The sequence below is a fragment of the Artibeus jamaicensis genome, unplaced genomic scaffold (assembly GCF_021234435.1).
Source record: "Artibeus jamaicensis isolate MK-2021 breed Jamaican fruit bat unplaced genomic scaffold, CSHL_Jam_final contig_867, whole genome shotgun sequence".
NCBI lineage: Eukaryota > Metazoa > Chordata > Mammalia > Chiroptera > Phyllostomidae > Artibeus > Artibeus jamaicensis.
The window spans coordinates 8,952,705-8,979,691 of record NW_026521995.1 but is presented as its reverse complement, the minus strand read 5'-3'; the positions used below and the strand labels follow the sequence as shown (position 1 = coordinate 8,979,691).

Here is a 26,987-nt window from a genome sequence, read left to right as displayed (position 1 = left end):
TCAGTTCAGCAAGTATTTTTTCAGCATATTTATTCCTAATAATGTATATAGATGCATTTTATGGGACACAATGTCATATCATATGGATATAAATAAAGATATCAGTGCCCTAGTCCCTGCCCTCTAAAGACAGGTATGATAAAATACTGAAAGAATTATACCAGTGACATTTAGTAAAATGCTAATTAACTGCTTCCTTAATATTGTATAGATGAGTACTTTCCAAAAGAATTTACTGTGATGATAGAAATGTGCTATATCCATTCTAAGAGCTACAGCCGGATGTAGTTATTCAGCTCTTGAAATATATCTAGTGTAGATAAGGGCCTAAACTTTATATATTACTTATAATTTTAATTAATGTGAAAATATATGTGAAGAGATACATATAATTGTCAACCTTATTAAATACCACAATTCACAGTTTTTTTTATTTCATGATCTCTGTACACTCTTAAAAATGCTTGAAGACCCAAAAGTGTTTTTTATCATGTGGGCTACATCTATTAATATAAATATTATCTATTATTTATTGCCAAAACTAAGAAAATGTAAAATATTTATTAATTGACTCAATAAGAATGAAGGCACTTGGATTCTCATCTCTGCTCTGTGTTCAGTCTGTTGTAATTTATTTTGGTTGAAATACATTAAAACCTAGACTCAGATATGTAGTTGGAATTAGCCTTTTCAGATAATTGTGGGTATTCTTTGTTTACTACACCAAACTGATCAAGTAGCATGTCTTAAACTTCATTTGCAGTATAAAATATGAAATCATGTAATGAATTTCATATATGTTACATTAGAAGCCATTGATCTGTCTTGAACTTTAAGTGGATCTTTTATCCACTCATGAATTTGTAACATACATTAATCATTTGAAATATATTAGTCCACTGAGTTGTATGGATCCTCCAAATGTTAAAATATTTCATTTTATCATATCAAAAAAATCACCAATATTAACACCAATCTCTTCAGAAAAATCTTCAAAATAGGGAAGTTGTAAAACTCATAGTGCCAGTTACATATGTTCCAAAATTCTAATTTACATCTGAAAGCTCAAATTTTATCATTTGTAACAAATGGTCTTTTGTTTTCCTTGAAGTGATAGGCTTACTTGGTTTATTTTTTAGAAAATGTCTGCTAAATACTCAAGTCTAAAAAACCAATTAGTCCTTTTAAGTAAAATTTGGTATATCATGAAAAAAGCAGCTAGTGCAGCTGGCAACTCAAAACCATTGCATGCTTGGATAGCCAGCAGAAATATTTTATGCATGCATTCTGCTTTTTCACACAGAATATTAAAAACACATGTACTAAAGACATGTACTAAAGGGTCAACATTTAATAAAGTAATTTTTACTATTTTATCAGGGCATTCATAAGTGAAACTGGAAATTTTTTGATGGAAGTGAATGACAATGAAGGATACCACTGCCTTGAATTGTGCTAAGGCATTAACAGTTCTCCACCTTTGCCTTTACATCAGTACAAATGTCACAACATTGACACATAATGTAACACCTTAGAAGAATAGGAAAATGATTTGACCCTGCTGGTAAAGACAATAGGGAGGACAGAAATTGTTAGCTAGGATGTGTTGGGGAGGCTTCGTGATGGAAATTGGTGTCACGTGCTCGCGCTGCTTTGTTTCTTCTCTTCTACCTGCTTTTTTTCTATAAAAGTAAAGGTAGGAAAGTATTTAGCATGTTAAAAATTGTTTAACCATATTTGTTTGCATTTTACTTTTTAATTATTCACTGATTCCAACAAGTATGTATTGAGTGCCTACTAGGCATAGTTTATTTTTACTGTTGAGAAATGGGAAATATATAGTGTTTATGATAATGATGCCAATAAAAGCATCTATGCCTCCACTATTGATAAAGCACTTCTTTGGTGCTAGGTTCTGTGTTTATATACTTTTAAATGTATTTAATTTCCATGGCAACCCCAGGAGGTAGATTTTTTTTTATAGACAGTACACTGATTTCAAGCCAGGTTCACAATTTTTTTGTATAACTAGACAAATTACTAGCTTCTTTGAATTTTAAGTTTAAAACATGGTTCTGAGACTTATCCTTGGATTATTTTCAGGTTTAAAGTTCATTAATTTAACTTATATTTTATAGCAGGTTAATCTTTTATTGACACACCAGAATATTCCACACCACACTTTATTAGGAAGCCTTAGAAACAATTGCAAAATCATTAACATCAACTTCTTGAAACTTTAGAATATTTCTTTCATGAAAATTCATTGATTCAACACACTTTTCACAACAGTTAATCCTTTATTGACATATTATTAGAACACTTCATTCCTGACAAAAGATGTAACTATAAGCACTTGATGTGGGATGTGGACACTATTACAAAGACACAGAAGCACAAAGTTCAGAAAGAGAGGCAAGAAAAGTTAAGAAGAGCATCACCAAAGCCATAGTTTTTTTAATTTATTCATTAATTCAATAAATATTTTAAGTACCTTTGATAGGTCCTGTAATGCTTGGAACTTCAATTACTGGAGTGAACAAGACAATGTTCTTATCATCACAGAGCTTACATCTTAGTGGGGAATAATGGCCTCCCACAGATGTCCATGTCCTAATCTCCAGACCTGTGAATATTTTACATTACATGACAAAGGATAATTAAAACTGAAGAAATTCAGGTTGCTATCCAGCTGACCTTTAAATAGGAAGGTGATTTTGGGTTGTCCATTTGGGCCCGTTTTAAGGGTACTTAAAAGTGGCAGAAGGAGGCAAAACAAGGATAGTGTCAGAGTAATGTGGTGTAAGAAAGTCTAAACTGGCCATTGCTGGCTTTGAAGATGGAAGGGGGCCATGTGCCGAGGAACATGTTCAGCCACTAGAAGCTAGAAGAAACAAGAAAATAGGTTCCCCTAGAGCCTCCAGAAAGAACACAACTCCACTACCACCTTGATTTTAGCTTATTGAGACCCATTTTAAACTTCTGACTTCAGTAACTATAAAATAACAACTGTTGAGTGACTTTGGAGTGGAGACAGAAGGAAAAGAAAGTCAGTCACGGAAAAATCTTGAAACTGAGCATTTCAGGGAGGCAGACAGAAGGGCAAGTAAAAGGGCTCAGAGTAGAGTTAGGCTTTTCTGCTTGCTTTGGAGAGACAGTATATTCAGGGCAGTGTTTCCGGGGCCACATGACTTCATTTGGAATCCTGGCTGGAGTACTAACTGGTTCACCTTTGGCAAGTTATGTAACCTCTCTCCATCTCACTTTTCATATCTATAAAATAATAGTAGTTCTTCATGTGGTTCCTATAAGGGTTAAGTAATTCATACCTGAACTTTACATAAAACAATGAATACTTAGTAAGTACTTTATGGGTCAGGGTCAGGGCAGGGCACAAATTGATTGGTTTAAGTCTTTTTACCAGCAGTGGAAATTCAGTAGGTTATAATTTCTTTAAAATACTTTGAAAATATTCCTTTCTCTGTTTTTTTCTGTGTATGGTATTAAAGTTTCCATTTATGTGTGATTTTCCGATAATGTCCACTTCTTTCACTACTAACACCATTTACTCTCTAAGATAAAATTGATATGAAAATGTAAGTTTGGTGAATTCACATGATCTTATAGATTCAATGCTATTTATTTTCTAAATAAGTTCTGCCCAAGGATGATTACCATTCCAACTGCTTCTCAGATAAATCAGGTGAAACAAGGCACTAGGCCCTGGCTGGTGTGGCTCAGTGGGTTGAGTGCCGGCCTGCAAACCAAAGGGTTGCCAGTTCAATTTCCAGTGTAGGGCACATGCCTGGGTTGCGGACCAGGTCCCCGTTTAGGGGTGCGTGAGAGGCAACCACACAGTGATGTTTCTCTTCCTCTCTTTCTCCCTCCCTTCCCCTCTCTAAAAATAAATGAAATCTTCAAAAAAAAAATGAAGAACTTTAAAAAAAACTAAAGCACTAGAAATTCTTTGGTACTACAGTTCAAATCCCAATAACTTACCACAAATTTAAAAACCCAAAGCGGTCAAAATTTTCTTTCTGTGGTGCATTAGCAAGGCATAAAATAGAGATTAGTATAATAAAGTAGGGAATCCTATAGTATTTATCTTCTCCATAACTCTTAATTTAACATTTAATTATTTGTTGTCATATTTCTCTAATATGTAATATATATATCTCATAGTTTATAAATACAGCATGTATCTTAGAAGCAGGACTAGATATTATATGTCTTTATTCTTCTACTTTCTAGAACACTTAGGTCTAAGGAATTAAATTTTTTATTCTATTCTGATAACTCACAAGTATGTAACATGTTGTAATGCTTAGAAGGTTGCAGTAAAACTAAATTCTAGTTACCCATAAATTGTTCATTTTTAATGCTTCTTGAATTTATAAGAAATAAATTCAAATTGTATTAGTAAGATTTTTGTTCTTCCATGTCTAGATTCAAGGAATTAGTATCTTTCCATTGAAATTTGGACCTCAGGAAAGCTTTTAGAGAGGAAGTCCCCTGGCTGGGTACCGTGGAGCCGTGCTTGGATTCTTACACACTGCCCCTCGCCTGGAACCAGAGAGGGCCAGTCCTGAGACTGCACCTCTGGGCTCGTGCCCTGCTCCTTTCACTTCTCCTGTGGCTTCCTTTCCCACTGTGAACACTGGCATCTAGCACAAGGCCAACAGTTTCAAATAATAAGCACTATTGTAGCTTAAAGGGATCGAAAAACCCAAGTGATCAAATTAAAATTTGTGTCCTCTCTCATTATCTTATTTTTTAAAACTGCTTCATCTATGAGTCAGTCTCCAAACCAATCAGGGAAAATGGTAAATATATTGATTGTTTTTTTTCTAATTATACCTCATATCTCTTGTTACAGTAATTCAGATAACAAAAACATTAAGAAATTATTTCCTCTGATTCCAGTTCAGTTTTCTACAGTTCACCACTAGTAACAGTATACTGAATATTATTTCAGACTTTTTTCTTGCACGTTTAGAATGTATCTTTTAAAAAATGTGTAAAGTAACATAAACACTTAATATGAAGGAATAAATATTTTTAAAGTTTCTCATTAGCGTATTCAGTGTTCATCTAGACATTTTTTATTATTCAGATACATATATGTGTACTACATGTCTTTATTTTCTGTAAAATGGGACCAAACTACTTTGGAGGAGTCTTGTATCAGTATAAAAGTATTATGTCTTGGGGGGCTACTTATGTCTTTTGAAATTAAAATCAAGTTTGCAGATAAACATATGTATGGATATTTGCACAAACATGTAAGTTAATTTGTAGGGTAAATGCCAAGACATGGCTGGGTCAGCAGGTAAACACTTTAAATTTTGACAAATTGCCATATTAGCACAACAACAAGTAAGAGTATACTTGTTTCCTTAACCCTTGCATATACCATGTATTATTGATATTTATATCATTTATGCTTTAATATCATTTCAAATTATATTAAACATCATTTATTGCATAGTTAGTACTTATTGGGCAGTGTTCTACATGAAAGAGACACAGCAGTGAATATAACACTACCCACATGTACTTTATATTCTAGTGAGACAAAACAATAAAAAATAAAAGATGGTAGTTGTTGATAAGTATTTTTAAAATAAAGAGATCATAGGAGGGAATGGAGTATGCTCTTCTAGTTGGGGAGGTCTATAAATTAAATAGGGTGTTCATAGGAGACCTCACTAAGAAGATGAAATTAAGCCATGCATGAGGAACATTCTAGGTGAAGCGACATGAAGTGGAGAAACCTTGAGACAGGAAGCTAGTGTATCTGGAATACAGTAAGCTACTGTACAGTAATAGAAGATAAAGTCTGAGAGAGGTTGGGTGAACAGGAGCTAGCTCATGGAGGGCGTTTGCATTAGAGTAAATAAGGTGGGAAACCATTAAATGGTTTGCTCAGAAGAGTGACTGAATTCCTCTAACATTTTAGAAGGATTGCTTTAGTTGCTGTATTGAAAACTAACTGTACAAAGGCAAAAGTGGAAGCAAGGAGACCTGATTGGAGAGTTATACAATATTCTGACTGAGAGATGACAGTGGTTTAGAGCAGGCAAGTGGTGGTGGGGATTTAATTGTAAGTGGTCAAATCCTAAATAAATTTTAACATATTTTTCTCTAGGTTAGATGTGGAGTATGAGAGAAAAAAAGGAGTCAAAGGATGGGGTTAGGGTGAACAAGGCAGGAAAAGGTGGAACAACTGTAACTGAACAACAAAAAAGTTTTTTTTTTAAATTGACACCAAGATTTTTGGCCTAAGCAAATGAAAGAATAGAATTACTATTTACTGAAATAGAAGACTGTGATAGGATCCAAACTGGCAATTGGTTTTACAAGTCTGGACTTCAGAGGAGAAATTTGGGCTGGATATAAAGAAGGGAGTTATTGAATGGTGTTTGGGGCGATGGAGAGACAAAACAAAAGTGGCAGTAGGTGAGTTAGGAGGAAAACCTGAAGAGTCAAGAGAAGAGATTGTTATAAAAAACAGAGAGTGATTTAGGATTATGTCAGATGCTGCCAGTGGGTCTAATCAATGAGGACTGATACTCGTCATTGGATTTAACAATATAAAGATCCTTCCCAGTCATGACAAGGACAGTGTTGTGCCTGGAGTGGGTGTAAGAGAATAGGAAGAAACGAAGCATAGGCAAGTGTACTTGGAGACGGTTGTAGGCACTTTTCAAAGAAGCTTTGTAGGAAAGGGGTATAGAATTTGGAAAAGTGATATTTAATTGGAATAGGGGTTTATCCAGAATAGGGTTTTAAAATCAGAGAAAGCCAAGAAAATTGAGAGTACATAAGATGTGACGATTAGTTTTATCTTTAATGAGGTTGAGCATCGTCTTACATGTTTATTGACCACTCATATTTTTGTTTATGAACATGTAAATTGCCTTTTTGCATATTCTTACTGGTGGTTCATCTTTTTCTCATGGATATTTAAGAATTCTCTGTGTAATAAAGAAATCAGCCTTTGGTAACATGTACTACATGGGACAAACTGTGAAATATTTTTCACAGTTTGTCACTTGACCTTGATTTTATATTTTCCATGTACAATCATGGATTTTGTCTTATGTTTATAGCACCCTTATTCCAAGACTGTAAAATAATTTGCATAGACTCTCTTTTATTCCTTTTAGGTTTTGTTATTTTTAATTAAAATCTTTGATTCAGCCATGGCCAGGTAGCTCAGTTGGTTGGAGTGTTGTCCCACCACCAAAATGTTGTAGGTTTGATCCCTGGTCAGGGCACATACCTAAGTAGTGGGTTCCATCTTGTTGTAATGCGTACCATAGGCAACTGATTGATGTTTCTCATCCACCTCTCTCTCTCCCCCTCCCTCCCACCCCTCTCCTTCCCTCTCTCTCTCTCCTCCTCCCTTTCTCTCTCTTTAAAATTAATAAACATATCCTCAGGTAAGGATTTTAAAAAATCTTCGATTCAGATAAATTTTATTTTGGTTAATGTTATGAGGTAGGAATCTGATTAGCCAAATCTGCTTTTGGATTTCATCCAATCACCAGTGAGACTGAATTCATGAGTTTGTGCATGTGTGTGTTCTTTCTCAGATTTTAGTATGCTGTCATTATGCTAGCTTCATAGAAAGAATTTAGGCTCTTTTTATTTTATTTTCTCTTTAAAAAGCAACAGAATTATCAATCCTTTGAAGATCTGAAGAAATTCAGCTGGCAAAATATTAGCACTTTTTGTGTTGTTAACTATTTGGTAGCTTCCTAAATTAATTCTATGGTCTGCCTGCCTTGGTTCTTCTCTTTCCTATAATTTTACAAACTCCATAAAATTATAAATGTGGTTATAACCATTCACATTTTCCTAGCAAGTTATTTCATCCAGGTTTTCAAATGTATTTGCCTAGATTTGTACAAAATATTGATAAAGTCTCTAAATTTCCTTTGTATCAATAGTTATTCTCTATTTACCTTTTAATATTGAATATTTGTGCCACTCAATTATTCATAACTAACAAGTCAAATAAATTAAAAGGCACACTTTTATAAATGCAGATTGTACCTATTAGTTATTGATAATTTAGTTTGAATTACCTCAGTCCAGATACTTTTCTCCCCCACACAAATGAACCACATGTTCCTAGGACTGATTTTAGTTTAATTTTTCAAGAACTTTGCTGTTTAACTGTTTCATCCACCTCCTTGTCAGTTATGCAGACACTGGCTGAAATTAGTTCATTGAGAGTGGGAGTTTTGATAAGGCAGGTGAAGGGGAAGGTAATTAGGGATGACTCATGTTGGGGGGCATATAAACAGAGGACCTGTGGAGAATGGAGAAGACGCCAGAACAAGACCTGAGAGAGTACCAAAGACAAACCCCATAACTACTTAGAAATCTTTCTGTAATGAGAGAGGGGAGAAAATAGGAACTGGGATTCTGTGCATGACGGCAAACCTCTCCCTTGCCTTTGCCTATCACTTTTCATTCTATTAATAGCCTGTATCTGAAGGCATTAAAAAACACCAACCCTTTTGCAAGGGTAACTTTCAGAATCATTGATTTCATTGGAATTATAGTAAGTTAAAAATTATCTTAAAATGTAAAAGAGGCTGTGATTTTTTTCAATTTAATAGGAACCTTAGATTAAGAAAGATTTTGCCTAGAAAGGAATTTTTAAAATTCCCCCAAAATTTGCTAAACCATTAGTATTTATTAAAACGTAACACGTTCGTAGTGCTTGGAGCACTATAAAGATCACTAGGATTCCTATTTTTAAAGGGCTTAAGTTAAAGTTAGATAATGTACACATTGTATATTATTTATTATATGTTGCATTAAATATGTACATTATTACATCACAATCTTTATTATCAGTAAAATACATATAGATAGTAAGTTCATACTATACATAAGTTAGGTCAAAAACCAGATTAACAGACATGTACAGTAGGTACTAAGTGTAGTATTTATGGACAACATAATCTTATTCCCTTTCCTGGAGTGACATTCTTTGCAGAAGTTTTCTCTAACCCTGTGAGAAAGTTGTTAAAAAACTTCTTCCCATTTTATGTGCTAATTTATTAGTTCTTTGTCTGCTTATAAATATAGCTCTGTCTTCATATTCCTGAATTATGGGTAACACTTAAGTATCCTGATTTATTTTTTCACTAAGAACAAAAGAAGTTTGGCCCCCATTCAATTCAACAAATAATTTTGTACCTACTATGTGAATCATTGTGCCAAGGACTTTGTTGAAGATGAGAAAAATATAATAAGTGATGTTATTTTTTGTCACAACTGGTGTATAATAGAAATACATTCTCAGTGTCTCCACCTTATATCTTCATATTTCAGAACATTTGTGCTGAAGTTGTGTTGTTTTCACCATAGTGTATAAGTATTGTGTAAAATATTCTCCTTAATCCAGCTGCAATCCATTACTCTGGAGAACATGACTCATAGGGTATCTGTTTTTTGAAGTGTTTCTTGTAAGTTAATCTGGTGTACGGTATGTGGAATAATTGCTTAGAAGCAGTTTCATAGTTATTAAGGATTAGTCTTACATCTTTTCCTAAAAAAGATTTCATCTTTTCTGCCATGCAGATAAGTGTGTTTGGGAATTTGATAGGAATGAGTAGGACATAGTTAAACATACATTAATGGCATGATGTAAGCAAAATTTTGTCCTCTGAAAAGTAGAAAAAGCCTTCATATACCTCATATACCCAAAAATATGTTGAAACATGGCCTGGGCCTGTACCTTTAATCAGCACTTGCCACAGTTATAACCTGACAGGAATGGAAGACCTAAGAGTTAAATCTTCCCCTCTTCCTTCCCTGTCTCCCTCAGTCTCTTCCCTTAGGTGGCTTAATTCCTCTTCAGAGCTACAGCAAACACTATGTGGTGGAGTTCCCTATTTAGAAAGCGTTTAGATGATCTTGCTTGTTATCTCAATGACTGAAGTTGAGACTCTTTTTTGACCCATAGTCATCTGATTTTTTATTGTAATCGTACATTACTTAGAAATAGGTGTTTACATGGGAGTTTAATCTGTGCAGTTGATATGATGTTCCATGCAATCAAATGCAAAAAGAATATGTTGTGTAAAAGTCTCCTAAAGGTTTAGTAATGATAATGATGATGTTACCCTATGGTATACTATTTGTTGTATTATTGTGAGACTCTAATGGTTAAATTTGTTAGTCATTTGAAAATGTTTTTAGTGGCAAATCATTAGGTATAGAACTGTATGGCCCCAGGATAGGCTAGATAAATATACAAGTTTTTTTTTCATTATACCATTTTTGTTTTATTTTATTTTTTAAACATTTTTATTGTTGTTCACGTGCAGTTTTCTGCCTTTTCCTCCCATTCCTTTTACTATTGTCCGTGTGTCCTTCATAATTGCTACTGCAAACCCTTCACCTGCTTCCCCCATCATCCCCCTCCACCTCTGGTCACTGTCAGCCTGTTCTCAATTTCAGTGTCTTTGGCTATACTTTACTTGCTTGTTCATTCTGTTGATTAGGTTCCCGTTAATGGTAAGATCATATGGTATTGCTCTTTCACTGCCTGGCTTATTTCACTTAGCACAAGTTTTAAAATATTTATCATTATTGCAACAATTTTCTGTCAGAAGGCTTTATACATAGTAGTTAAAGAATATGGACTATGGAAATCAGGCAGACCAGGATTTGAGTCCAGATCTATAACTTAATAGCCATCCTTGTCCAGGTTACCCAGTTTATCCTTCTCCCTCTCTCTCTCTCTCTCTCATACACACACACACACACACACACACACGTGTGTGTGTGTGTGTGTGTGTGTGTGTGTGTGTGTGTATACTTACTATAGTATATATCTACTTCTTAAGATTCATTATAAAGATTCGGTAAGATGATGATGATGATAGCAAACATTTGTATAGCCTTTACTGTGTGCAAGACACTGATCTAAGTACAATACATTTTAAGTCATCAGCCCCTCACAACTACATTATGCAGTGTGAATACTGTTATATGTGGCATTAACTGTTAGCAAATAATGCCAATGAGAACTGCAACAAAGAAATCAGTGTGTCCTTCACCACAGTCTGATGATGATAAGTCTGGTGACTGTATTGAAAATATTACTATTTTCTGTTGAAATTCAAAATTCACATTTTGAACTGTAAATTATACTGAAAGATTTAAAAAACTGTTTATATTTTCTCTTTTCCTTTATCTTTGCTTTCTAGGATTATTATTTTAATTACAATTCAGGACCAAAAGTTAATGATCACATGTGATTAGGACTGTACCACTCTTTAGACAAATTATATTTTATTATATTTTTAGCCAAAGGTTAAACAGTATAAAGATACAGCAATAGAAGGACAGACTATTGAAATAAGTGACACTCTCATTAGCTATTTGAATTTATCAAGGGTGTGCATAATTCTCTATGCTTTTGGTGCTGGGACCCTAATTTTAAAATTAGCTCTGTAGATCCACAGAAGGACAAGTTCAGAAACACACGGAAGTTTGTGTATCATCTAAACTATGATAATCAATATAAGTGATTTTCACTGCTTTTTCTCTCAGCTGAGTGACTGTGAAGAAGACAGTGAAAAGGCCTTAGAAAATAGTTAATTGTTCTTTTTTTCCCATCTTAGTCAATAAAATGTATTGCTTTTCTTGACTTTTTTCAGTTTTATACCACATACTCAAAACACGCTTTGGGAAGATTCACAGGATAATTATTAAATATATGCACTGTCTGTGGTTTGGGTATTTGACTTACAATCTCATACCACAATGGCAGCTTGTCCTGGGGGAGAGGCAGTTTTGCTAGACTTCTAGAGAGTGACAGGTATTCTTAGAGAGTACTTGAGCTACAGCTGATTCAGGCAGAATAAAACACCTGCAGCTCAAGGTAAAAAGAACTTTGAAAACTATGAAGCATGCAAATTAATATTTGAATTATAATGCATATGGGGGGACCCAAAACTGGAATTATCTTCTGAAAGGTGGGCCCCTTGTACGTAGTACAGGCTTCCCCTGCTGGTGAGTGTTCTAGGAACTATCTGTAATCGGTGCACCAACTGACGTTGTTGTGAGAGGCTGCATTCAGCTTCAGTGAATTTGTTTTAAGACTCTTTCAGTGTGTTTGCCCATTATCATGATGGGGGATTTACAAGCACACATGCCCACACTGCACTGAGTGGCCAGCAGTTTTTGACCAAAAACAGCATGACCCCCATACCTCACCCTTCCTATTCACCCTATCTTGCCCCAAGCAACCTTTTTATTTCCCTGGATGAAAAAAGTCATTAAAAGGAAACATTTTGCTGATGTGGAAGAGGTGAAACAAAAAATGGTAGAAGCACTAAAAGACATTAAAATTGATGAGTTCAAAAACTGTTTTGAGCAGTGGAAAAAAGCCTTGATAGGTGGGTATATTGCATCAAATGGAGAGTACTTTGAGGGTGATGTATTTAATGGAATGTATTCAATGGAAATGTATTTAAGGAATGAAGTTTAAACATGTAAGAATAAGCACACAATTTTTTATGACTAAATTCAAGCTTTTTGGGTCCCCCTCATATATATCTTAAAGCCTAATTATTGTAAAATTTTTAAGATCCCAAATACTCTAAATGTACATGGGTTAAATATTCAACTTAGGGTCAACCAAATAATCTACAACTAGCAAAATTGATCATGATAAAGCTAGATTACAGTATTAATATTATTAAATGCAAGAATATCTACAGTGGCCAACTCAATACTAAAGAAGCACTAAAACCTCCCTTTACAAACTAGTAGGAATTTCAACTCTCCATGCGTAATGAGTGGGAGCTCTGCAATGAGCCCATGCGGTGGTGGCCACATCAAGTAGTAGTATACAGAATCGACTGATCCTCAGTAAATACTAAAAGATGTCTATCATGTAGCATATAAATGACTCCATACCTTGCAAACTTTAGTAAGTCATTTAGTAGGTGACTAAGGAGGCATGAAAGTTAATAGCATGGTGTATTATTTTCCAGTAAAGATTCCTCATTAAAAATAGTTAATACAAATATGTTTGCATCTTACTCTAGTTAAAGGCTCATCAAGAAACCCTTGTTCCACCTGTGGACCATCCTTTGAGAATCATTGCTTTTGCCTATATACACACAGTTTCACAATTTACTCTGCTCATATCATGGCTGGAGTACAAGGAATTCCCCCATGTTTCCTTATCTGTCTACTTAACTAAGTTTTCCTTTTAACTCAGGAATTCCACCCCTACCAATATATGTGACAAATGTATTTAAGGAATGACCAAAGGAATATTAATAAGAAAATGTATTATGATATTGTTGCAAATGCTTAAACATTGGAAAGAAACTAAGCTTTATGGATAGGTGCTTAGTTAAATTATATCTGTACAGTGAAATGCTGCGTAGCCATCTGGAAGAAATGATAAAGCTGCACATATATTCATATAGAAAAGTTTCCAAAATATGTTAAGTGGCAAAGCTTATGTGATCCTATATTTGTATACTATGTATGTATATATACACTTATATACAGGGTTTATATTAAATATAAGATACATACGTGTATAAGGTGAGGTCTGTATTACAATTAAATAGGATAAGATGTATAAAATGATTATCATGCCTACTTAGTGTATAAATTAATAAAATGTGCTGCTTTGCTACTGTTAAAGGGAGTTGCAGAAGGAAACATGGGGGCAAGGTTAGGCTTTTACTAATTTTACATGTCATGTATGGTCTGAAGTTTTTTTCAGTGAATGTGTATTACTTTTTTAATAATATTAGAGAGAAAATTACTTGCTCTTGGAAAAAGATCTGGAAAATATACTCACAGTAAAGTATTAATGCCAGAAGACTTTATCTTTTTCTTATGACACAAAATATTCAAGAATTCTTAATGTGGGCAAAAGGATAACTCCATTAGTGTTTTGAACAAAGGGGTCCTCCCAGGGTCTATAAGAGCAGCTTTGGAGACTTTTGGTTATTACTGCTCACCTCATTCGTACTTCTTATTGTATGTCTTCCTCCATGTTCTTAGGTGTCTGTGTATGTGTATTTGTATGGGAAGAGGAATATATATACATATCATTTAAGTACTTAGGTGATTATCTTCTATGAAAAATTTTTGGAAAATTTAAAGAAGACATGGAAAGAAGAACTGGAAATGATCATTGCTTACTTATCTAAACAAAGGAAAGCTTCCTTTTTCTCTTTGTTTCCCTTGCTCTCAGTCCATTTTAGTGAATAAGAATTGCCCAGCAGCCCTGGCTGGTGTAGCTCAGTGGATTGAGCATGGGCCTGAGAACTAAGGGATTGCGGTTCAATTCCCAGTCAGGGCACATGCCTGGGTTGCCGGCCAGTTCCCAGCATGAGACACATGAGAGGCAACCATACATTGATATTTCTCTCCCTCTCTCCTTCTCTTCTTCTGTAAAGATAAATGAATAAAATCTTTTAAAAAAAGAAAAAGAATTGCCAAGCAAACATTTGAAAAGAGGTAGTCCAGTAACTGTACCCAATGAGGTACTAAATAATTTATCCCATTACAGTGATTATTACAAGGATTCTGAAGGAAAAAATACTGACTACATTGTTTTAGAGAATTTTATTCCCAGCTATTAGTCATGATCCTGTGAGCTATAGTAATTCACCGTAATTATATATTTGTATAATACTGATATTAAATTTTATAGAAATTCATTAAAAATAGGGTAAGGGTACCCATTTGAAAACTTCTGAATGTCAAATATGTTTTTGAGAATGACAGACTCACATATAACTCATGCCTTAAATCATACCTTAATTAGGTAGAAATTTTGCTAAATTGGTTGATTCTTTCTAAAGCTAGTGAGGATTAATATGAAATGCATGGGCTTAATTGATAACTTGAAAATGCTTTTTTATGGTAAATTTGATGGTGTATTGCTAATTTACTAGTGGAGCTGAACTCTTTTCTTAAATTGTACGGTTTTAAAGATGTGAAGGCCTAATTGTACATGAGTGGTGTCTTATACAGTAAACTCATTACGACGAGGGAGGATGTTTAATGTGGTGTTTCAGAGTACAGAGTATGAAAGTGGACTGCTTGGGTTCAAATTCCGGTCCTGCCACTTCCTGGTTGGATGAACTTGAACAAGTTACTTGCCTTCCCTGTGTCTTGGTTGGTTACTTCTTCTGTAAAACAGATACATAAGTAGTCGAAGGCAGGTAGATAGGCTGGCTGTAAGATTATTATAAGAGTTAGTTGAGTTAATATTTAGAAATCACTTGTACATATGTAAATATTCAATAAGTGTAGCTAAAAGAATTACAAGCTGTTGTAGTGTTTTTAAAAATTTATTTTTACTGGAATGTAAAAACTAGTTGGTTTTGACTATCTGTTTCTTATTTGTATTACAGTTACAAGTTATAATACTGTGGTGGAAACAAATTCAGATTCAGACGATGAAGACAAACTGCATATTGTGGAAGAAGAAAGCATTACAGATGCAGCAGATTGTGAAGGCGGTGTGCCAGACGGCGACCTGCCCACAGACCCGGCAGCGTTACCGGGGAGCAGCGAACGGGACGGGAATGTGAAGAGCTGCTGGGAGGATGACGGCAAGTTTAATTTTGTTTTCTAATATTCTGTGTTCTTGCTTCTTTCAAAAAGTATATTAAACAAAGAGATAAATTATTTAGAATTTCAGTCTGCTAGTCAATAGAAGATATCCTTCTATTTACCAAAAAGTAGATTATGAAGCAATATAATTATGACCAAATATATAATGCATATAATATATTGAATTTTTAAAAGAATTATTTAAAGAAAAATCAAGCTTTCCATATACTGTTGATATAATCAAAACTATCTTTAATTTCATATTCTAATGTCAAATGGAGAAGAACCTACTTAGAAGCTAACAAATTGTAGTTTGGCTCAGTGAAAGGATAACAATTTAATGTGAAAAAGTCCCAAATATGGGTAAATTTTTTGAGTATTCTTAGTGTTTGTAAGCCAGCCTGCTGCCCTCCCTCCCTCCCCCTTTCCATATATGCAGGGGTGTGTGTGTGTGTGTGTGTGTGTGTGTGTAAAATACCTGAATCTGAGAGAAGTCCTAGAAGAGTTTCTGAGTAAACCATCTGGTCTTGATATAAAATGTCACCAGAGGTTAATTAGGTAAAAACAGGGAATAGAAGGTGCTTCAAGCAGAAGATACAACATACATAAAGCCCTAAGATTTGAACAAATGGTATTTTGTGCTACAGCAAGGAATTGCAACTTAATCCTGGACTCTTTTAAAATAACAACATTAATATGTACTTTAGATATAAGTCTAATAGTAATACGGAAAGAGGCAGGAGGTCGTGCCTCCAGTAAGGAGGCTATAATAATTCAGGTAAGGATGGGTTTTGAACTAAAGAAGTAGCTGTTGGGATGGGAGTAATAGGGAAGAGATTCCATAAAAATATAGGAGTTGGAACATACAGGATTAGGCTGATTTTGTGTGGAAGGTAACTGAAAGGGAAGGACTGACATAACTCCCAGGTTTCTGGAAAATAGAACCCAGAGACGTTAACTTTCTTATTTATCATCACAGCTGTTTAATGGCAGGGTTATTAACCTATTAAACTTGAATACTGAGCTCGAAACTTTTAGGAGCAAGAGTTTCTTATGCATTTCTTGTCTGTGGCCAGAATTGATTCACCAGTATAATTAATCCAGTATTACTATGGAAGCAAAAAGGAAATTATTTGTCTGGCAATGGTTTAGATAAGGAGAATGCGATGGAGGTAAAAAGAAAGATGAAAAATCATTGAAGAGATTCTATTTCTGAAAATATGTTGGGACAGATTATTTGGACTCTATCACTGAAAATAACTAATTATGTTATATTTAAAAATAAATAAATCTTGAAAGCTTTTAAGAGCTCACTAGAGAATAAGACAAGATATGAAAATCTAAGTGAAGACAGAAACCCAGAGAGGTAAGCAGAGCACAACTTAGAAGACTCTTTGGCCTTAAGGGCATTTGCCTAAACCAGGTAATATAAGATGTGGTTTTTAGGCCTCTGAAAAGAAACAAAGCCTTGGACAACCAAAATGTGTAATTACAGATTCTCTACTAATATGCATTGCATCTTAACTATACGATGAACTAAAAGGAAACCTCTGTCATTCCTTGCATTCTTAGGAGTTAGCAGATAAAATTACCTTCCTTGGGGGTTGGGGAGAGTGGAGAATTGTCTCTGAGAAGTAGTAACCACAAGGCTTCTTGCATTGATTTACAGCTCAATTTACATTAATGGCCAGCCTGATAAATCTCAAGTCGTGATTGAGTTTAAATTGGAACTGATGTTAATAATAGACACCAAGGAGAATCAAATACAAATCTCTTGACAGAACATACCTTCATCCTAACACTGTGAAAGGCCCCCATAACTTAGAAGGAGACAACAACATAGGTGAGAATTATCAGAAACAAATGGAAGCAGAAACCAACTCATGAAGATGTTAATTACTAGAGTTATCTGAGATAGATTATAAAATGACTTCATGTTTAAAGAAAAAACAGACAAACTTGAAATTATCTGCTCTGAAAGAATAAAATGTGATCAACAGATCTTTTAAAGATCCAAGTGAAACTTCAAAAATTGAAAAAATAAAATAATAAAATTGAAGTTCAAGGGATGGATTTAATAGCCAAGTAGACAGAATTGAAGAAAGAACTGATGAATTGGAATGTGGGGGGAAAGTTATACTAAATGCAACTCACAGAGGCACAAATAAGAAAGATAAGAAAAACAGAATAATAGACATGAAGGCTAGAATTAGAAGGTCCAACATATGTCTTAATTCTAGGAAAGGAGAGAATAAGGAAGCATCAGTATGTGAAGAGATAATGACTGAGATTTTTTCCGAATCAATAAAGGACACCAGACTGCCAATAGAGAATCCCAGTAAATCTTAAGAAAGATAAATAAATCTACCCCTGGTCACATGATGGTGAAATAGCAGGACACTCAAGTCAAAAAGAAAAATGTAAAAGTAAACCCAAAAAGTCAGGTTATGTTTGAGAGAGTGGCAATTAGACTGACAGCTAAATTCTCAATAACTACAATGGAAACCAGGCAGTAATTCTATCCTTAGCAAAAATATCTTTTAAGAAAGGAGGTGAAATAAGGTCACTATTTCTGTACTTAGCAAAAATATCTTTTAAGAAAAGTGAAATAAGGTAATTATCTTAGATAAGTGTCAGGCAGTAAAAACAAAATTTGTATTCAGTAGACCCTTACTAAAGCAAATTCTAAAGGATATATTTTAGGCATGAGGAAAGAAATCTTTAATAGAAGATTTGAGATGTAATAAGAGCAAAGAAAGTGACAAATTTATAGTAAAGATAAACACATAGTATTTCCCATGAAAATACTAACCAGAACGCATGTATAGCTAAAATTAATTTCAGATGATGTCGACTTTAAGGATAAAAGAATTATTATTAGATAATAGGATTACTTCATAATGATGAGAAATTAAATTCACTCATTATTATAAATGTGTTTGTACTTATCTGATTGCTGTGGCTAAAATTTCCAATACTATGTTGAATAAAAGTGGTGAAAGTGGACAACTTTGTCTTGTTCCTTATCTTAGGGGAAAATCTTTTTAATTTTTTCCCATTGAGTATGACGGTGGTTATAGGTTTCTCATAGATGGCCTTTAGTATGTTGAGCTATGCTCCCTCTATTCCCACTTTGCCCAGTGTTTTTATTGTAAATGGGTGCTGTACTTTATCAGATGTGTTTTAGGTGTCTATTGATATGATTATGTGATTTTTATCTTCTTTTATGTGGTATAGTAATGTTTGTTGACTTGTGAATATTATACCATCCTTGTATCCCTTGGATGAATCCTACTTAATCATGGTATATGATCTTTTTAATGTATTGCTGGATCCAGTTTGCCAATATTTTGTTGAATTAGCATCTATGTTCATTGGCAATATTGGCTGATGAACATAGGCCAGTAGTTTTCTCTCTTCATTGTGTCTTTACCTAGTTTTGGAATTAGGATAATACTGGCTTCATAAAAAGAGTTTGGGAGTCTTCACTCTTCTTGATTATTTGGAATAGTTCGAGAATGATAGGAGTTAGCTCTTCCCTCAGTGTTCAGTAAAATTTGCTTGTGAAGCTATCCAGTTCAGGGAATGCAGAATGGTGCAGCCACTGTGGAAAACAGTATGGAATTTCCTCAAAAAACTCAAAATGGAACTGCCTTTCGATCCAGTGATTCCACTGCTGGGATTATACTCTAAAAACCCTGAAATACTAATTCAAAAGAACCTATGCACTCTTGTGTTGATAGCAGCATTATTTACAATAACCAAGATTTAGAAACAGCCTAAGTGCCAATCAGTAAATGAGTGGATCAAAAAACTGGTATATTTACACAATGACATACTGCACAGCAGAAAGAAGAAAGGAACTCTTACCCTTTGCAACAGCATGGATGAAACTGGAGAGCATTATGCTAAGTGAAATAAGCCAGGAAAGACAAATACCATATGATCTCACCTGTAAGTGGAACCTAATGAACAAAACAAGCAAGCAAAATATAACCAGATACTTGGAAACAACAACAGACTGACAGGGACCAGAGCAGAGGGGAGGGGGGGATAAGGGAGGAAAGAAGAGGAAGGGCCTAGTTAGAGGACAAGTATAAATGACCCACTGACATGGGCAACAAGGTGGAGATTGACTGTGGGAGCAGGAGGTGGGTGGGGCAGGGGAGAGCAGTGGTGGAAAATTGAGACAACTATAATAGAACAACAATAAAAGAATAAGTAAATAAATGTGTGTGTGTACTTAATAACAAGGCCTAAAATATATATAAAGAAAAAATAGGCACTATCCAAAAAAAATCTACACTGTGGATTTAACACACCTCGTTTAGTCATTGACAGTATAATCACACAAAATAATTGAGGCTATAGATTTAAAAAGCTGGGTTGGGAGAAATAGACAGAAAACTGTACTTGAAAAATAAGTAAATAAAATTTAAAAAATAATAATAAAAATAAAAATATGAGTAGGGTATATAGACAATGTACTTAGTGCAAAGTAAATATTCTTTCAAGTGTGGAATATTTATAAAATAGAGCATATACAGGGCAATAAAGCAAATCTAAGTAAAATTCAAAGGATAAAATCACAGAGCATGTTCTTAAACACAGTATGATTGAGCTAGGAAATAATAAAATAGGCAATTATGTTTATAAACTTTAAGAAACACATTTTTTAATGTGTATTCATGGATCAGTACAGAAATCATAATGAAAATGAAAAAATATTTTGACCTGAATAATAAAAATACTACATTTCAAAATTTGTAATATGATTAAAGCAGTTTTGTGGTGATTTTTAAAAATTTAATGTACTGTATTGACATAGGTTTCAAATGTATATTTCTATGATATGTGATCTGTATATTGCATTGTGTGCCCACTACCCTAAGTCAAATCATCTTCCATTACCATATATTAGGTACCCTTGACCCTTTACCGCACCCCCTCCTTCCCTCTGGTAACTACCATACTCATAGTCTGTGTCTATGAGTTTTCAGAGTTATATCTCATATGTGAGTAACATATGTAGTTCTTAGCTTTTTCTGACTGACTTATTTTGCTTAGCATGATATTCTCAAGGTCTACCCATGTTGCAAATGGCAGTATTCCACCTTTATTTATGGCTGAATAGTATTCCACTGTATATATGTACAATATCTTCTCTATCCAATCTTCTATTGAAGGACACTTCACTTGTTCCCATGATTTGGCCACTGTGAATAATGCTGCAGTGAACATAGGGGTATATACAAGGTCTGTCTGGAAAAAGTCCAGCCATTGTTAATATAACGAGAACAGTTTGTGCATCATCAGTATAACCTGGCAGCCAAGGAGAGTGGCCTGGAATGCAAATAACGTGAACAATGTCAACTTCACTGTACTAGTCAGTAGGGGCAGTGTACACTGTTGAGTGAGCATGTGTACTGTGTGGCCATGCATTCAAAAGGGCTGAGTGAGTAGAGCAACAAATCTGTATCAGATTTTGCAACAGGCCATGGATTGGTCCCAGGGACCCCTGGTTTAAAATATGTTTGTGAAAACATGCACAGAAGTTTAGCAGCACTGTCCAATAATACAAGGCAACCAAGTAGAATATTAGACCAGAATCCTCAGTAAATTAATTTAAATTCATGAATATCAAGGTTAGTAATTCTCAATAGTTTGCTTAGTTGGTTACCATTAAGCGGCCCTTAGTCATGCGTTCATATGAAAACTTATGACTTCAGATCCAAACAGGGAATTTCTGTTCTTCAATTGCTTCATGGCTCCTCACAATGATCTTTATGGCTGAATTTGAAAAATTATCTGTCAGATTGGATGTGGCTGACCAAATCAAGCTGATCCTGAAGCAGAGTCAGAAAACTTTACCACAAGAGGAGTTTACTTTAAAGAGTAGTCAATGTACTGGGTAGAGCCTCCTTTATTTAATTACTTTCAGGCTCTATTTTTTCATGAGAATTGTCTCTACTGCTGTTCTTGTTTGTTTGTTTTTGTGTGTATGTGTCCTATTAAGCTACTACCCAGTGGAAAGAAAGAAAGATGATGGGAAGGAGGAAGGGAGGGAAGGGAAGAGAGAAGAGAAGGGAAGGGAAAGAGGTAGGATGTCTTCATCATATCACTATTATAACTTCAAAAAGACATAAATACATAAAATTTTCTGCTATTGAGTACAAGAGATTAGCAATGTGTAGTTAGAAAGTAGAGTGGCTGCAACTTAGGTTTTTAGAAGTATTCAATAAGTTTAAAAGGCCAGTTGTTCAATAAAGAGTTTCTGTCTAGTTACTTGAGGACAAGCAATGAGTAGTGAAGCAAAGGCCATTTCCCACTGCTGAGCTAAAAGAAGCAACATCATCCATGACAATTGGTTATTTATTTTAAAGACTTTTAAGGGGAAACAATAAAGAAGGTCATTGGCATTTAGCTGTGCTAAAGAGACCAGCACATGAAACTCATATTCGCACATCTGTAGCATAATGTGAATCAAGGATCTAAAGTATATTGAAAAATGTAATATACTATTAAAATGTTAATTATATTAAGTATTTTTAAAAAGTTATTTGTGAATGAAATATCAAGTTCTTAGAAAAATGATTATATCAAAGAAGCATTATTTTTATTATAGATATTAAATAAACCATGATATGTTCATCTCCAAAAATAAACAAATTTGGGGGTTAATTAAATTCTATTGTCTTACAATGTTTTCAACTTTACATTCTATTTGTAGGGAAGGTCATACAAATGGGCAGTGTCTTAACATGTCCTCATCTTACAGGAGCTCTTTGGTTCAACCAAAAACTCTTAAGCCTGTGTCAGTTAAATGTTTTTAAATGTATACAGTTTCACTTTTGAGATACCTGTTTTATAGGCCCCTCCTATTTTAGTTTCTCAAATTAGAGAAAACTAATCCAATAATATAAATATTGTTTAATATATTAGCTATTTCTTTTTTTTAAGATTTTATTTATTAAATAATTGGAAGGGAAGGGAAGGAGAGAAAGAGAGAAATATCAGTGTATAATTGCCTCCCATGGCAACCACTGGAAACTGGCCTGCAACCCAGGTATGTGCCCTGACTGGGAATTGAACTGCAATCCTGTGGTTCACAGGCCTGCGCTCAATCTGAGCCACACACCAGCCAGGGCTAGCTATTTCTTAATGTTTTAAAATTGATGAATTTAAAAAATGATCCCAAGTAATAGTGACTTACACATTTTTTGACTTTAAGTTTTTTTAACTCTGTAGAAATTTACATGTTTACAAAAATGCCAAACAATAAAAATGTCTTTATGATAAATATATTTAAAATTCTGATCTTATAACCCATAGCAATAAGACTTTGGGGGGCACAAGCTATAATAAAACAGTAAGTAACCTGTGCCAAGAACATATCCTTTGCTCTATAATTCAGTACTGAGCCTAATTGTAATCATCTCTCAAGATCCAGTTTAACCTACTATTCTTTGGAACCTTTTTCAACCAAAGGTGTTATGTAATGTATTATAGAAAAAACTCAGGACAGGGTTCGAGTCTTCACTATACCACTATGTCTCTTCTTTTACTTTATTTTTCAATTACAGCTTACATTAAACATTATTTTGTAAAACCTTCAGGTGTACAGCATAGTGGTTAGACAGTCACATACTTTTTACAAAGTGTTACCCTGATATTTCCAGTACCCACCTGGCACTGTATGTAGTTATCACAGTATAATTGTCTATATTCCTATGATCTACTTTATATCCCCATGACTGTTTTGTAACTACCAGTATGTACTTCTTAATTTTTCCCCTTTGAGTTCCATTTTTTTATCTGGGATCAAATCCCATTCTCCAATAGAAAACCAAATCTCCTTGCATAAATGCTGATGCTAGAACTGAGGTAGGGAAAATATTAAATAAGCCTGGAACACAGGAAACATAAAGAGTCCCAAACAAAATGAACCCTAAGAGGCTCCTACACCAAGCTACATCACAATTAAAATGCAAAAGTTTAAATACAAAGAGGGACTCTTTAAAAGCAGCAAGAGAAAAGCAGATAGTTACTGAGAGGGGAGCTCCCATCTGGCTTCCGGCTGATTTATCAACAGAAACTTTGCAAAAGAGAAGAGACTGGAAAGAAATATTCAAAGTGATGAAAAGCAAGGACCTACATCCCAGACTACTGTGTCCAGCAAGGCTATCACTTAGAATCGAAGGACAGATGAAGAGCTTTCCAGACCAAAAAAAAAAAAAAAACCTAAACAAGTTCATCACCACCAAATCAGTATTACCAGACATGTTAAAGGAATTTCTTGAAGAAGGAGAGATCAAAATTATGAGCAATAAAATGGCAATAAATTACATACTTCAGGGTCCTGTTGATCTCCCTTCACACTGCAGGATGCCAGTTCACTTTGCCACCATTGCAGAGCTGGTCTTAATGACTTGAACTTTGGGAACAAGGATGAATAGGGCTAATTCTGCCTTTCATGAGGACTTTTCTAGTGAGGTCTGGTTTGGGTTTTGAGAGACTTGCCTCTTTTCTGAAAGACTGGAGAACTGGGAAGACTGACACAATAAATGAACATTCAGTTGCAATTCCAACTTTTACATATTAGCCAAGAAAAATAATACTGAGTAAGTATAGGCCTGTGCAGGCCTAGAGCTAACTGCTTCCATATACTTTTTTTTATTTTTAAAACAACTTTTTGTAGTAGATATTAGCTCCATTTTATAAATAAGGATACTGAGGTTCATAAAGATTAATTATCTTGCCAAGATGACACATTAAATATGGAAGTCCAAGATTTGAACCCAAGTCTCTAACTTCAAAGCATATTATTTTCTTTTACTTACAAATCCAACAGGAAAATACACACACACACACACGCACACACACACATCCATATGTACATTGAATGTAACATTTTGTGTGAAGTGCATATAGACAGTAATAAGGAGGTGTTTTCATCCCAGCACCAGCACCCATCCCCATAGATCTCTTCTCTTTTTTTGGTCCTTCATGCTACTCCTTCTTAATCATACCATCGCCCACCACAAACCCTGGCAACCGTGATCTATTCTCTGTCACTAGTTTGTCTTTTTGAGAACATCATTCTCAGAACATTTACAGTATAAAACATTTATATCAGGTTTCTTTCATACAGCATGTCTTTGAGGTTCATTTAAGTTATTGCATCAGTAGTTTGACTCTGTTGTTGAGTATTATTCTATTTAATGGACACATAAATGGTTTTTATTTCTCTAGGGCAAATACCTAGAAGTGGTGTTTGGGGGTAATATATTAAGTGTATATTTAATGTTTTAGGGATGCTATTCTATCCCACTAGCAATATATGAAAGATCCACTTTCTCCACATCCTCACCAGTATTTGATTCTGTTTACTGCAGCTGTTCTAATAGGTGTGTTTTTTATACTAGGTGTTGTTTTCACTTGCACTTCCCTAATGGCTGGCGAATTTAAACATCTCTTCATGTGCTCAATTGCCATCTGTATATCTTCTTCATTGAAGAATCTGTTCGTGGCTTTTGTGCACTTTCTAGTCAGCATATTTTGTTTTATTACTTTTATTATTGTTTTTAGCATTCCGTATAGATGTAGTAAATACTTTCTTCCAATCTATAGTTTGTCTTTTCATTCAGCTATATTAGCCTTTCACACAACAAAACTTAGATTTTAAAAAAAATTCTTAGCTGAGGATATGTTTATCGACTTTTAAATCAAAAGAGAGAGAGACAGACAGACAGACATTGATGTGAGAGAGAAGCATCTTTTGGTTGCCCCCCATATGCACACTGACCAGGATCAAACCCACAACCTAGATGTGTGCTCTACTAACCAGGGATCAAACCCTCAGGTTTTGGTGTACGGGGTTGTGCTCCAACCAACTGAGCTACCTGGCCAGGACAAAAGTTTTAGATTTTTATTTGATTAGGCTCATTTTATCAATTTTTTCATTTATCTATAATGCTTTGAGTGTCATGTTCAAGAACTCTTTGCTTAACCCCAGATCACCATAATTTTCTCCTTTGTGTCCCTCACTTTTTTATTAGATCTATTATCCATTTTGAGTTAATTGTTTGTAAGATAGAAGATTGAGGTGCAGTTCATTGTTTTTGGATAGCAATGTCTAATTGTTTCCACACTGTTTAAAAGATTGTCCTTTCCCTATTGAATTGCCCTGTACATGTGTCAGAAATTGTCAGCACTTGGGGCAGAGAGCTGTTTCTGGGCTCTGTTCTGTTGATCTATGAGTCTGTCCTGCCAGTGCCACATCTTATTACTGTTTCTTAATGGTAAGACAAAATTAGATAATGTTATTCTTCCAACATCTTTTAAGAAACTGTTTTGACTCTTATAGTTCCTTTTCCTTTACATTTGAATTTTAGAATAATCTCTATGTAAAAATCCTACTGGAACTTTGATTTAAATTTTGCTAAATCTATAGATCAATTTGAGGAGGACAAATATCTTTATTGCATTGAAGAGTTTTCTAATTAATAAACATGTTATGTCTCTCCATTAATTTAGATCGCCTTTGGTTTCTCATGCTTATGAGAAGATCTTCTTATTTTTCCAGGTTTATTAAAATATCTTTGACATATAACACTAAGTTTAAGATGTACCATATGATTTAATGTATGTTTATATGATGAAATAATTACCATAATAAGGTTAGCTAACACATCTGTTGCTTCACATAGTTAACCATGTTTGTGTGTGTGGTGAGAATGCTTAAGATCTACTCTCTTAAATGTACAATTAAGGTGTACATTCCCCATGATAGATATTAAGTTCTCAGAAGTTATTCTTCTTACAACTGGAAGTTTGTGCTTTTTGATTGCCATTTTCTCACCCTCTACCCCTCTCCAGACTGTGACAACCAACAATCTGCTTTCTGTTTCTATGAGTTAAGTTCTTTTAAGACCCTATAAGGAGATGATACATTATTTTTCTTTCTCTGTCTGACTCATTTCACCTAGCATAATGTTGCAAATTACAGGATTTGCCTTTTTGGAGGTAACTGAATAGTATTAAATTGAAAATATTAAGAATAATATATAATTTAATAAATATTAAAATATAAATACAGTCTGTCTAGAAAAAGCCCAGCCATTGTTAATATAACAAGAGTGATTTGCACAACATCAGTGTAACCTGGCAGCCAAAGAGAGTGGACTGGAGTACATATGCATGAACAATGTTAACTTCACTGTACTAGTCAGTGGGGGCAGTAGGTACCATTGAGTGAGCAGGTATACTGTGTGGCTGTTGCATTCAAAATGGCTGAGTGAGTACAGCAATGTCGTAGAGCATTTTGGCAAAACATCAAATCAACCAGGTGACTTAGCTCC

General features: G+C 34.5%; 1 protein-coding gene across 1 annotated transcript in view; it reads left to right on the top strand.

Annotated features, from left to right (window-relative positions):
• The window catches only part of ZEB1 (zinc finger E-box binding homeobox 1), a 175,665-nt gene that overhangs the window by 113,887 nt on the left and 34,791 nt on the right, over nucleotides 1-26,987 (top strand). The window contains exon 2 of the mRNA XM_037165475.2: nucleotides 15,426-15,626. Coding sequence (XP_037021370.2) covers nucleotides 15,426-15,626 — 201 coding nt within the window. The remainder of the gene's footprint in view (nucleotides 1-15,425; nucleotides 15,627-26,987) is intronic.